At 53.6% G+C, this 14,451-nt stretch overlaps 1 protein-coding gene across 7 annotated transcripts in view; it reads right to left on the bottom strand.

The window, feature by feature from the left end:
• The window catches only part of CFAP61 (cilia and flagella associated protein 61), a 101,852-nt gene that overhangs the window by 56,643 nt on the left and 30,758 nt on the right, over positions 1–14,451 (bottom strand). For all 7 annotated transcript variants that reach the window (XM_082047499.1, XM_082047498.1, XM_082047501.1 and 4 more), the window contains one exon: positions 384–511. In XM_082047499.1, the coding sequence (XP_081903625.1) occupies positions 384–511 (128 nt within the window). The remainder of the gene's footprint in view (positions 1–383; positions 512–14,451) is intronic.

Below are 14,451 nucleotides of genomic sequence, written 5' to 3'. Positions count from 1 at the left end.
AGGAAAAAGAGCAGGAAGCAGGTGGGTTTTCCTCACTGCTCCAGCAATGGAACAACATCCATCAAGTGCTTCAACTTCCCTTGCTGTATTGATATTTTAATTTGCGACGTTATTAATGGCTGTTGTAGAAATACAAACTCTTGGCTTAACTGAAAAAAACAGGCAAAATTTCCAGTTCTCTGCCAAGCCTCAAAAAGCCGGCCTCTCTTAGCTTTGGCAACAACCATGGTGGTGTAACTGCTGCATTTTGAGTTTTAACTTTATATTAATTTCTGCAAGTCTTTCAGTGTTTTACATCCACAGCTGGTCCAGGCTTTGGCATCTCGTGGGCCGCAGCCCGCAGCACGGCTGCAGCGGGGCACGAGAAACAACCCCACACTTACCAAAACACGAGCGTTTCCAGAAACGAGATCCCCACGTCGGACGCACCAACCACCACGATCCTAGTGTTGATAGCCGCTCTGGATTCCAGGAGCAGTTTTCGATTTATGTGGTTCAGTGAATAACTCAACTGTAAAAAATACATAGAAATGCATTAAAAAAACAGCAAAAGTCTGCTAAGAATCATTAAACCACCAGCAATGCATCACCTTGCATTCATACAAAACTCCTTCTGGCTCCCTGACACTACCTTCTAGAGCCGCTTTTACTCGTGCTGGTTTATTTATGGAAATGGTTTTACTTGTCAACTAGTTAGGAACTTGTAACTTGGAGCATTTTTGTGTGTTTATCTGAAAAATCTCTTCCAAAATGCTGGAATGAACCTTCTTCCCTAAACAGAGAGCAGCCCCACGGAAAGCCGGGCTGGCCAAGCACCGAACCAGTATCTCAGGGCCACTCAGATCAATGCTCTGGCCAAAAACCTTACTCTAAAATTTTTAATTACTAGCTTCTCAGTTTCTGTTCTTCACACACACACGGGTGAAGACAATAAGCTCCATGGTTGGGGTTTGTTGGCTGTTTTGTGTCTCCAGGCCTCACTAGCTAACAGATTCTCAAAATAAATATGCAAGTAAGGGTCAAGACATAGTATTGCATTTGACAATTCATTTTTTCCCTGCCCCGGGCTGTATTTAGTTTCCAGGTTCCTGACGAAAGGGAAATACTCTCCATGGTGCAGCACACACTCCACGTTTCTCCTGTTGCTTGGGTTGTATGCGCTCCCGCTTCTCAGAACACAACAGCAGATGCACACGGGCACTGCGGAGACAGACCCAACGCATGCATCCCTGCTGGGTCACTTCCCAGAGCACAGCGGCAGATGCACACGGGCACTGCGGAGACAGACCCAACGCATGCATCCCTGCTGGGTCACTTCCCAGAGCACAGCGGCAGATGCACACGGGCACTGCGGAGACAGACCCAACGCATGCATCCCTGCTGGGTCACTTCCCAGAGCACAGCGGCAGATGCACACGGGCACTGCGGAGACAGACCCAACGCATACATCCCTGCTGGGTCACTTCCCAGAGCACAGCGGCAGATGCACACGGGCACTGCGGAGACAGACCCAACGCGGAGCTGCTGTCCCTGCTCCTCAGACACCTGCACACACCTCTGCTGGGTCACCCAGGCAGAAGCCACCTAAGACTACAGCAGGTTTTCCTCTGTTCCGAACAGGAGACAGAGGGTTAATAAAATCAAGTGCCCTAAACTCCTCCTATGAGATTACGGTAGAAATATAAATTCTCTATATTAGTTGACAGAGTAACTCAATATACGAAGAGTAAGTATTTCTTTAAAGCTATGGCAATGACATTAGCCTTCTCAAGAAGGACCTGGCACATCGAGATCCCCAAGAGACCTCCCACCCTGCCCGTGCGCTGGTGGGGACCCCAGCGGGGCTGCGGCACCGCCGCCGACGGGAGGACGGCTGTCTGTCCGCACCCCAGCCAAGGACTACGGACCCGCTCCCTGCACACCGGCACAGCTCTATGGCAAGTAACCCAAACACAGCAAAATCAAACATCTTCGCTGCTCAGGCAACACCATTTTTTGCCGTCAGATAAACGTTCTTGTGAGTGCAGCCCATCGCAGCGCACCGGTGACACCCGCTGGTGAGCCAGGCTCAGCTCAGGGACGCCACCTCCCTCAGAACGTTCCAGAAGCCGTGCTCAGCGCAGAGCGGCCGCGGTGGGAGCCGCGTGAAGCCCACGTGCAGCCGCGTGAAGCCCACGTGCAGCCGCGTGAAGCCCACGTGCAGCCGCAGCCCCGTACAGCATCTGCGCATCCGTACCAGCAAGCCAGACAACCTGACCCAAAGCAGTGCCTTTAACGTGGTTAAACACTTCCTACAGCAGGATTTGCCAGGAAAAAGGGGTTTGATTGTAAATGGTAATGTATCTATCATGTCTCCACATTTCAGGAACTGAAAAAAACTTACATTCCATTGAAAATGTCCATCAGTGGAAGAGATTTTAAGAATTAAAAGAACCAATGCCAATTATTAAAGACATGACCCACAGCTTAAAATAAAGCTCGGAGGATGATTTTTATAATCTACCAAACGGGTACACCCGACTACAGCATCTGCCGCTGTTCTGCCGCGCTGGCGCCTGGGGACCTCCTGGGGCGCCAACAGGCGCTGAGCACACCGCACCGAACCTGGCGGCCGTGTCCTTGCAGACAACAACCGCAGCAGGGTCCTGCCCCCGTCGAGGAATGCGGAGCCTTCTGCAGGAAAAGCCCTTAGTGATGCTTTTGCTGAAATGTGGCTTTTAACCAAATTAAGAAAATGGTAAAAAGAACACGAAGAGAAACTACCTGCAATATATCTAATAAAGCAAAGCAACTACAGAGGAATGCCAGCAGCTAATAGAACAAACCCAGCAGACCTCAACAGCAATGCCAAGTTCAAACATCTCCTACTGCAGTGCTGCGCTTCTGTTTGGCTTTTGAAAGATACTCCAAGAGTGAAATACAAAGCAGTAGCACAATTTCCCAGGGAAGAGTTGTATCTAATTTATGAAATGGCTTCTGTATCAATGACACAAAGGCAGCAGAGGAGTGGAATGGAACCGTTTTTGTTCAGCACACAATGGCCCCAACACCAACAGCTGTCATACTTCAGAAATCACCTTTCTAACGCTGAGTACACCAAACGGCCCCAGGGAGCGAGGAATTGGGTGGATTGGTCCCATAATGCCACCTTATTTTAACCAAACGTCAGGACAAACGACTACATATGCTCCCCAGAGGAGTCATCAGACATCGTAATTGATGGGTCAATAGCAAACTCTAACTTGTTTATTTTGTATCTGATTTATTAAACGAAACAGCAGCGGTTAACTACAAAAAGCAACCGTAGGCACTGTTAGGCATACGCAGATCGGAATAAAAGGCATTTTCTTGCTGATCAGATGCCTGTTTTCCCTCCTGCCCCCGGCGACACGTCTGCCGCACACGCAGCGCCCGCACACGCTACCAACACCGACACGCTCCTGCACCGCTCGGGATCCACCGGCACCACAAACCCTGCACGTGCATCACCTCGCGCTTACGATCTCACACCGCAGCATGTGCCAGAGCAGGATCAGCTTACAGCGTCAAAAACGCACACATCCTTCTACCCCAAGCGACCAACGGAAAGAGATACGTGAAATCGTTGTTTGGTTTGCGTGCGTGTCGTCGTTTGCACGCGGGAGCGCGCGGAGCAGCGTGCGCTGCCGGGGGCGCTCAGCAGCACGCAGGGACGGGGCTCTGGACCTGCTGCGCTGCCTGGGGCGCTCGCAGCACGCAGGGACGGGGCTCTGCACCTGCTGCGCTGCCTGGGGCGCTCGCAGCACGCAGGGACGGGGCTCTGGACCTGCTGCGCTGCCGGGGGCGCTCGCAGCACGCAGGGACGGGGCTCTGGACCTGCTGCGCTGCCGGGGGCGCTCGCAGCACGCAGGGACGGGGCTCTGGACCTGCTGCGCTGCCGGGGGCGCTCGCAGCACACAGGGACGGGGCTCTGGACCTGCTGCGCTGCCGGGGGCGCTCGCAGCACGCAGGGACGGGGCTCTGGACCTGCTGCGCTGCCGGGGGCGCTCGCAGCACGCAGGGACGGGGCTCTGGACCTGCTGCGCTGCCGGGGGCGCTCGCAGCACACAGGGACGGGGCTCTGCACCTGCTGCGCTGCCTGGGGCGCTCAGCAGCACGCAGGGACGGGGCTCTGGACCTGCTGCGCTGCCTGGGGCGCTCGCAGCACGCAGGGACGGGGCTCTGGACCTGCTCTCATTCTGCTCTTTAACTCTGCACCCTGGGCTATTGGTAGGATTTCTAAAAATAGCTATTGTAATTGTTTTACAATAGGTCTGGTTTTATAGCACGTTACCTTCATTGACGCAGAAAACCAAACACCCAGAAATGAAAAACCAAGTTGGACTTTGACAGAAAGGAGCAGCGCTGTGCCCTGCACTGGTACTGGTGAACAGGTCCCGGTAAAACACCAGCAGCGCGGCAAACAGCTTCACACACGTCGCTGCAGCTCCCACGCAAAGACTCCGCAATGCAGCAGAACTTAGACTTGATTTTCTTACACACCGAGGACTTGGGCCTTCTCTAGCTAAACACACTTAATTATTTGCTAAATGGTAAGTCTGTTAAAGTGCCCCTGCATTCCAAAGCACCGCTCAGGGTACTGCGACATAAACACGGACCAGCCCACTGGTGACGTACTCAGCATCTTCACCGACCCGTCCTGACCACAGCGAGCACCGGGGACCCCGGGAGGGACCCCGGGAGGGACCCCGCGTCTGTCTGCAGCGCCTGGCTCTTCATTCCGCACCTGTCAATGGGACCCGAGCGATCGTCACTGCCGCACGGGGTCTACGGAACTGCAACCGGCGCTGCCAAAACCATCGGGAGCAGGAAAAGTGATTAACAAGCCCGCTCCTACATTAGTGCTGAGTCAGCGATCGCGGTGGGCAAACAAGGGGGCGAACAAACAGCTATGTTAATTTCAAGCTCCATTTGAATTATAAAGAAAAAAAGAAAAATCAATGTATACCAAGGACATATGCACAGACATTATTGCAAAACACATGCTTTTTCAGCCTGCATTATATCTTTTCCTAAATACTAGCTACATTCCAAAAAGGTTTCACTAGGAACGTCTGCAAACATGTTTTCCAAAGCTGTTTCCAAGCGTTCATGGATTTACAAAACAGCAGAAACAGAAAGAAAAGTAAAAAGAACTACAGCTGTTACGAAGACTGCATCCTTAACCATTCTGTCCTTTGTGGCAGAATCCCTCAGCAACCGAGGCGATGAGAAACCGCTTTGCACAGACAATACCTCGCTTTTATCTAAGGTTTTTCATCCATAGACCTCAAAGGCTTTTATGAATAAAGTCAGTGTTACTAAACCCAACCTCATATGCGTAAATGCTGATTTTCAGCTTCTGGAAGAACAGGTTATATATTCGTGACCAATCCTGTGCCGATCCCTCTGAAATCAGAGATTTCCCGTGAAAAGCAGCGAAGGACAGCAGGCACGGACACAAACCTCTCCCTTCCTTGCCGGACCACTGTTACCGTGCTAAGGAACTGCTTTTTCCTGTCGGCATTGCCATGTGGATTCCCAGCCCAGCCCACACCGGCAGAGGGTCTGAGCTCGGCTCCTGCTCGGGCTGAAGGCACTAACGGCTCAACGATGAGCGGGCCCTTTCCCGGGGGTTCGGTTCCGGGAGGCGACGGGAGGTGATCGAGGCCGCTCGCTGGCACGGGGTAAAGCACAGGGCCGGCTCTGGGGGTCAGCCTCCCCGCATTTTAACCTAAAGAAATCTGCTCGGTGCGCACCAGTCCTCATGTTAAGGAAGCCACTGATCCTCTGACAGCTGCCACTGCTTCCCAGTTCATCTTTGGCTGCTATTTATTGCTGTCCCACAAGGTATTCTCGGAAGGGGGAAAGCAGGTAGTAAACAGATTTGTTTTTTCAAGATTAAAAGTAGCAACATCTAGGAACTTCTGCCTAAAGTACCTTCTAGACGTTATCTAGCTGGACTCCCACCATAGATGTGGAAGGAAACACAGGAGAGGTTGTGCCGGATGGCTTTCGGTGCCACATGCCAAGCTGCCGGGTGTCCGTGGCGCATCATGGCTCCATCACACAGCTCGGAGACGGCCTGGCTGGGCACAAGGGCCCAGCAGGAGCTGCTGGCTCCGGCGTCGCTCTGCGCCCTGCACGGAGAGCGCTGGAGCCGGGAGGCGCTTCCCAGGCATCGGGGCCGACCAAACCCTCTGAATCCTGCTTGGGGAGCGTAATTATTAACACGCCAGTCAGGCATTCCAACCAGGTAACTAAACAGACTCAAAATGACATCATTTTAAATCAAAGCTCGTTCTTTACTGACACTACGCAAGAGAAGTTGGGATCTAACTGCCTGAACCACAGCCATTAAAAAGTAATGGGTAAACACTCATCTATTCTAATTGGCTGTGAATGTAAATGGATATGGAAAATCCTTTCCTGCACTAGGGCCAGGTTCTGAGCAGCCGCAGACCATCGCTACCTTAAACAACGTCTCCTCAACTTCAGGTGTTTGTTTTACAGAGCTCTTGTGCAGAGTATGCGCTGATTATACCGCCTTCACATAGAATAAGCAAAATATAGTACAATTAGGAATCACCTATGAACAGGAAAATCATACGTAACTGAAGGTATCGCTAGCATTTCCAGACATTACATTGCTCTCTTCCACAATGACTGAAGGGACCTCCTTAAGCTCTGAGTTTAAGCAAGTGCTGCCCCAGGTCTCCTTGAAAAATGCAGGAGATGAGCAACGCTCACAGCTTAAAAAAGGAATAGACATCACCACATTCGTATGGAGAACAACGAACACGAGGTAACTAAATAACAGTACGAGGGTAGAAGAGGAGATTGATTTGCCACTACTAGAGTCACGTTTAACGACAGCAGCTGAGGGGCTCCGCTTGCTAAGAGTGAACATTACCCTTCTGTGGAAAACACATCTATAACCTCCTTACAAGCTGGAATTATGTTGCTCGCAACTCAATCTACAAAATGCTTTGAAAAAGCTTTAAAACAAGTCTGAGCTGTTTTTAAGCAGAAATGCCTATTTTAGTTCGCAGCAAATGTCATTAACACCTGTACAGTACCGACACCATGCTTTCAAAACAAAGATAGGTCATCTTACTTTTAATTTCACACATGCACATAAGTGGTAAACATTCAGAGCATTCCTGTTAATGATGCCATCTGGTGCCTCCTATAATTGTGTAATATTCAGCCTTCCAAACAAGATGTAATGGCAGCAACACAGAAAACCCACTGACATTTACAGTAAGGAAATTTATTACCAGCCATCAGTTCCGAATGACTGTGTTTGCATGACTAGTGCTGCTATAAAATCATCACCTTTACCAAACAAGTGGAGGTACAACAAATAATGGATTTTAATCCATGCCCACACTATAAAAGCATTAAAAATTCATTACTCAAGCACAATAGCATCTCAGACGACAGTTACTTCTTTAAAAATTAATACTACTTTTGTGGCTAAGTGAGAACTATAGACACCAACCCTTTGTTTGTAATACCAAGGTGTTCACGTACAAATTGTAGGAATGCTTCTGTTTTAACTTTGATAAATGAATCCTGGTATTTAAACAGCGCGGAATTCTCGTGCGCATCCTACGCACCCATCCTACATAGGCTCTCTTTGCTGTATTTATTCTCCGTTATCTTAGTAAAGGCTTAATGATTTAAAAATAAATCCACCAAAACCCTTCAGCATTTTAGCCACTTTCAGTACATCCCAGTGCCTCACCTGAACTCATACAGAACCAAAACTGAGCCGAAATGAAAGCCCTATCAGTGCAGATTTCCCACAAAGCCAGAAGGCTTGGCCAGGAGGCAGCCAGCCCTCGGGGGAACAGCAGCGGCTGCTTCTGCCCCGCACGGGCAGCTCAGCACCTGCGCCCCGAGCCCAGCAGCGCGGCCACCGCGTGTGGGAGCAGATCGGCCCGGGCCGCGGGGCTGAGCAGCACCCACTGCTCCACACACTGCAGAGCACAGGTTTGCTGTGCTCCAGCCCTGCTGTGAGCAGCACCCGCTGCTCCACACACCGCAGAGCACAGGTTTGCTGTGCTTCTGCCCTGCTGTGAGCAGCACCCACTGCTCCACACACTGCAGAGCACAGGTTTGCTGTGCTCCAGCCCTGCTGTGAGCAGCACCCGCTGCTCCACACACCGCAGAGCACAGGTTTGCTGTGCTTCTGCCCTGCTGTGAGCAGCACCCGCTGCTCCCACACACTGCAGAGTGGAGGTTTGCTGTGCTCCAGCCCTGCTGTGAGCAGCACCCACTGCTCCACACACCGCAGAGCACAGGTTTGCTGTGCTCCGGCCCTGCTGTGAGCAGCACCCACTGCTCCACACACCGCAGAGCACAGGTTTGCTGTGCTCCGGCCCTGCTGTGAGCAGCACCCACTGCTCCACACACCGCAGAGCACAGGTTTGCTGTGCTCCGGCCCTGCTGTGAGCAGCACCCACTGCTCCACACACCGCAGAGCACAGGTTTGCTGTGCTCCGGCCCTGCTGTGAGCAGCACCCACTGCTCCCACACACCGCAGAGCACAGGTTTGCTGTGCTCCGGCCCTGCTGTGAGCAGCACCCGCTGCTCCACACACCGCAGAGCACAGGTTTGCTGTGCTCCAGCCCTGCTGTGAGCAGCACCCGCTGCTCCACACACCGCAGAGCACAGGTTTGCTGTGCTCCAGCCCTGCTGTGAGCAGCACCCGCTGCTCCCACACACTGCAGAGCGGAGGTTTGCTGTGCTCCAGCCCTGCTGTGAGCAGCACCCACTGCTCCACACACTGCAGAGCACAGGTTTGCTGTGCTCCTGCCCTGGTGTGAGCAGCATCCAGCTGTGCTCCTGCCCTGGTGTGAGCAGCATCCAGCTGTGCTCCTGCCCTGGTGTGAGCGGCATCCAGCTGTGCTCTCACACACTGCAGAGCAGAGGTTTGCTGTGCTCCGGCCCTGGTGTGAGCAGCATCCAGCTGTGCTCCAGCCCTGCTGTGAGCAGCATCCAGCTGTGCGCTCACACACTGCAGAGCAGAGGTTTGCTGTGCTCCGGCCCTGGTGTGAGCAGCATCCAGCTGTGCGCTCACACACTGCAGAGCAGAGGTTTGCTGTGTTACGGCCCTGGTGTGAGCAGCATCCAGCTGTGCTCTCACACACTGCAGAGCACAGGTTTGCCTGTGCTCCAGCCCTGGTGTGAGTAGCATCCAGCTGTGCTCCAGCCCTGGTGTGAGCAGCATCCAGCTGTGCGCTCACGCACCGCAGAGCAGAGGTTTGCTGTGCTCCAGCCCTGGTGTGAGCAGCATCCAGCTGTGCTCCTGCCCTTGTGTGAGCAGCATCCAGCTGTGTGCTCACACACTGCAGAGCAGAGGTTTGCTGTGTTACAGCCCTGGTGTGAGCAGGATCCAGCTGTGCTCTCACACACTGCAGAGCAGAGGTTGGCTGTGCTCCAGCCCTGGTGTGAGCAGCATCCAGCTGTGCTCTCACACACTGCAGAGCAGAGGCTGGCTGTGCTCCAGCCCTGGTGTGAGCAGCATCCAGCTGTGCTCCAGCCCTGGTGTGAGCAGCATCCAGCTGTGTGCTCACACACTGCAGAGCAGAGGTTTGCTGTGTTACAGCCCTGGTGTGAGCAGGATCCAGCTGTGCTCTCACACACTGCAGAGCAGAGGTTGGCTGTGCTCCAGCCCTGGTGTGAGCAGCATCCAGCTGTGCTCTCACACACTGCAGAGCAGAGGTTTGCTGTGCTCCGGCCCTGCTGTGAGCAGCATCCAGCTGTGCTCTCACACACTGCTGAGCAGAGGTTTGCTGTGTTACAGCCCTGGTGTGAGCAGCATCCAGCTGTGCTCCAGCCCTGCTGTGAGCAGCATCCAGCTGTGCTCTCACACACTGCAGAGCAGAGGTTTGCTGTCACAGCCCCTGTATCTGTACCTGTCCACCCTCCTGACATCTCCCCTTGGCCACACAAGTGACAACCTTGCTCCCTCAATTTCTCTCAGCCGTTCAGTGCGAAGCAAAAAGCTTTGCTTGTTCAGAGCAGACTGTTCTGTTGTACACAACCTCTCCTGTCACCTGGAGAAAAACTCAGCTATATCCGTCTTATTTTCCTTTCCAAACAAGCTGCCCCAAAAGTCAAAGTTTCTATTTTACTGGTTTTTTGTTTTACCCGATAGCTAATTTTTTTAGAAACCCCGGCAGAGTGGATATATTCTATTGTTTTAAAGTCCTGAAACTTTGGAATGGACAGAAAACAAGCTCATTTAACAGAGAATAGCCCGGGGACACCAGGACATTGCAGTGTCGCTCAACACTGCGGAGCGAAAACCTCTTCTAAAGAAAAGAAACTGCTACGCTGTCATAACTGCCCTGGCTTCCTTTTAGAAGCTATAGCAGAAACAACCAAACCATTCTGAACTGCACAATAAAACGCGACAGCTCAAATGCAGCCATGAAATTAAACAAATATAATAAACCCAATAGCATGAATAATAATGAAAGGGCAGAAAGAAGAAAATAATTCAACAGATGTGTGACATTTTTGTTCTTCATTGTGGATCAGTTATTCTTGTTAATTATATCACCTATTCTTCCCTTTCATTGATAATTACATGAAACAGATGGATAACAGAATGCTCCCAGATGGTGAGAAAGCAAACAAGTTTACAAATTGTTTATTTATGAAGAAATCATTAAAAATTATTTAATTATCTATAGTTTTCTACTCCACCAATAATTAAATGCACTGTAAAGGCCAGCAGCACTTCATAAGACATTCAGTATTCTGTTGTAACCAACTGGTTTTTAAGGTAACATGACTGAAACGACTGACAGATGTGCAAAGCACAATCATCATCTAGCCTGTTTTAACACTGTGGGAATTAAGATTTTGAGTCTTTGGATCTTGTGCCAATTGGCACTTGGGTACCGGTGACTGATTCGGAATACAGAACTCAGAGATCGCCCTTTGATGTGAACAGCTGCGGAGAGCGCTGGGTGCCAGGAGCGGCCAGGAGCCCGCGCGGGGCTGCGCGCACACCCTGCAGCAAGGCAGACGTGGCCCGAGCGTGCTGAGCGAACCCGAGCGTGCTGAGCGAACCCGAGCGTGCTGAGCGAACCCGAGCGTGCTGCAGCGCGGCAGACGTGGCCCGGCGCGGTGCTGAGCAAACGTGAGCGTGCTGAGCGAACCCGAGCGTGCTGCAGCGTGGCAGATGGGGCCCGGCGCGGTGCTGAGCAAACGTGAGCGTGCTGAGCGAACCCGAGCGTGCTGCAGCACAGCAGACATGGCCCGGCGCGGTGCTGAGCGAACCCGAGCGTGCTGAGCAAACCCGAGCGTGCTGAGCAAACCCGAGCGTGCTGCAGCACAGCAGACATGGCCCGGCGCGGTGCTGAGCGAACCCGAGCGTGCTGAGCAAACCCGAGCGTGCTGAGCAAACCCGAGCGTGCTGCAGCGCGGCAGACATGGCCCAGCGCGGTGCTGAGCAAACCCAAGCGTGCTGCAGCGCGGCAGAGGTGGCCCAGCGCGGTGCTGAGCAAACCCGAGCGTGCTGCAGCGCGGCAGACATGGCCCAGCGCGGTGCTGAGCAAACCCGAGCGTGCTGCAGCGCGGCAGAGGTGGCCCGGCGCGGTGCTGAGCAAACCCGAGCGTGCTGCAGCGCGGCAGACGTGGCCCAGCGCGGTGCTGAGCAAACGTGAGCATGCTGCAGCGCGGCAGACGTGGCCCAGCGCGGTGCTGAGCAAACCCGAGCGCGCTGCAGCGCGGCAGACGTGGCCCGGCGCGGTGCTGAGCAAACCCGAGCGTGCTGCAGCGCGGGGCAGCACACGGGGGCTGCCCCTTGTCCACAGCACAGAGTAGAACAGGGGTCTGACAGAGGGGCAGTGAGAACAGGTCACCACAGACTCCACTGTTCTGGTGCTCATCTGTAACAACCAGCCAGCCCTGCAGGAAAACCCCCCCTCCAGCGCAGCCAAGCTCCATCTGGACCGGCAGCGCACGGGGATCAGCGAGGGCAACGCTTTCTGATTTAGACCGCTGCTCTGGCTTCTGGCTTTGGAGGAAGGAAACGGGAAAGAGTCCTTGTGGGTCCTGGCTGGGTTATCTGTACGGGGTCAATGTTTCTGAGCGAATCTCTTCATGCTCACAAGCAGGCTGAGTGTATCACAGACACAGCAAGCGGTGGAGCCCGGGGCTGCCGCTGTGCCCCCCTCAGGTCTGAGCCACCAATGCCCCCACAGATAACAGGCACAAAGCAGCGCCTGCTCGTGCACCGCACGGCTGGGCTGGGGCTGCCGCTGTGCCCCCCTCAGGTCTGAGCCACCAATGCCCCCACAGATAACAGGCACAAAGCAGCGCCTGCTCGTGCACCGCACGGCTGGGCTGCGCAGCCCCCGCCGCTCCTGCAGCCAGAGGAGGAGCGAGTGAGCTCAGAAACCGCTGGAACAGGAGGCAGGCGGCTGAAAAAGCTCTACATGAGAGGTACATGTTGATGGCTAGATACCAAGGGGCATCTTGTGGGTATCAAAGTATCCATCATAAGTGATAGTCAAGCAATTAATTAGGACAGGCAGTTAAATTAAAATCCTACATTTCTGAAACTGACTTACATTTACAATCTTTGTATTGTAGTTCACCTGAAAGAAATCCCGACACAACCGCAGAGCTTTGGTCCCGAAAGCTGGCGGCCAGCTTACTGTCGCAATTCGTGGTGCAGATCAGCTTCCAGGACCAAGCGGCACGGGTTAACGGCAGAAAGAAGAGCCTGCTCACATGAGAAGGCAAAGCCGCCTCAGCCAAAACCAGCCTGATGAGCTGGAACAGAGAACTGTGACAAAGAAAGGAGGAGCAGTCTCAACTACCAGGGCTCCCTGCTTGCCTGCAGCCTTTCAGACCCCACCAGAGCCTGCCCCGTCCTGCTGGGAGCCGCGGCCGCACGGCCACAGCAGACCTTGTCTCCGCGCTGCAATGCGGCGCTGGCCCCAGCCAGCCTCCCACCAGCTCCACTGCAGCCTTCCTCTGCCTTCGCTTTCTCCCGCTTTCCTTGCACCACGTTTGTCACGTCCCCGTTACCTCGGAGCCGCGGCCGCACGGCCGCAGCAGACGTTGTCTCCGCGCCGCAGTGCGGCGCTGGCCCCAGCCAGCCTCCCACCAGCTCCACTGCAGCCTTCCTCTGCCTTCGCTTTCTCCCGCTTTCCTTGCACCACTGTTTGTCACGTCCCCGTTACCTCGCTCCCTAGCCTGCTAACGTCTGCTACAAACAAAATGTGTCACACACTATTTATTAAGGTGACAATTCTCGGCCATTCCATACAACAACATACAACTTCTTGGTGGGATATTCCGCTCTTTGCAACACAGATTGTGCCGTTCTGTCCACAGAGTGCCTGAGCAGGCCTTTTGATCGCTACAAAAAGGTAGAAGTAGAATCATTTCGTGCTTACTGCAATTTGATTAATTTTATACAATATACCTTGTTCTATTTGCAGCTTAGCTGCAGGATTTCACAGGAGAGAGCAACGCTATCGATGGGGCTGGACCTTCCTCTCTGAAGCAGCGGAGCGGGCGGGCGCCCGCCCTGCCCCGCGCCCCGGCCCCTCTGCCACCCAGCGCCCCGGCGCCCGCCCTGCCCCGCGCCCCGGCCCCTCTGCTGCCCAGCACCCCAGCGCCCGCCCTGCCCCGCGCCCCGGCCCCTCTGCCGCCCAGCGCCCCGGCGCCCGCCCTGCCCCGCGCCCCGGCCCCTCTGCCGCGCTCCCCTCGGGCCAAAGGTCCCCACGCTCCCCCGCTCCACTTTAGCTGCGTATGGTTTCAAATTCTTGGTGCTCCAGCAGAGCACAGGCAGCAGCAGACCAGCTTTATCCTCAGGTTACCACTACAGATGTCAAGTTTGATAGAACAGTCTGTCCAAATCTATAATTAACACTGGTGCATACGCACGGATACTTACACAGTGGTTAGCCTTCATTTTTTTTTTTTCAGCAAAACTTTGTTAATGAAAATCTTGCACATTTTATTAAATAGAAATTCATCAAACCTTTGAGATTTTAAACCATTATCTCACCACCACAGCGCTCAGGAATCCTCAGGAAGAACCCGGGAATGGAGCAGCCAACAGACCTGCAAACCTCTCCAGCATCAGAAGCCTGGTTTTCCAGGCTCAGATGAGCACGACAGCAGCAGCCCATGCTAAAGCCAGGACAGGAAGCAGTTCACAGAACAGCACGGTTGGTCTGCTGCGCGGAGCCAGGCAGGGCTGCGCACCCGGGGAAGCTGCTCGGAGCAGAACCCGACCAGCATGCTCTGTGCTTCGCTTTGCCAACTGCTGCCTAATTAAGAGTTTTGGATGCCAAAAATCACTGACTAACTGAAAAGGACAGCACTAAAAATATTATATGGGAGCTCATCTCAGCCAACTGGAAGTTAGTAGACAGACATAAAGCTCCCTAA

The sequence above is a fragment of the Streptopelia decaocto genome (genome assembly GCF_964273445.1).
Source record: "Streptopelia decaocto genome assembly, chromosome: 3".
NCBI lineage: Eukaryota > Metazoa > Chordata > Aves > Columbiformes > Columbidae > Streptopelia > Streptopelia decaocto.
This window is presented reverse-complemented; position numbering and strand designations above follow the sequence as displayed.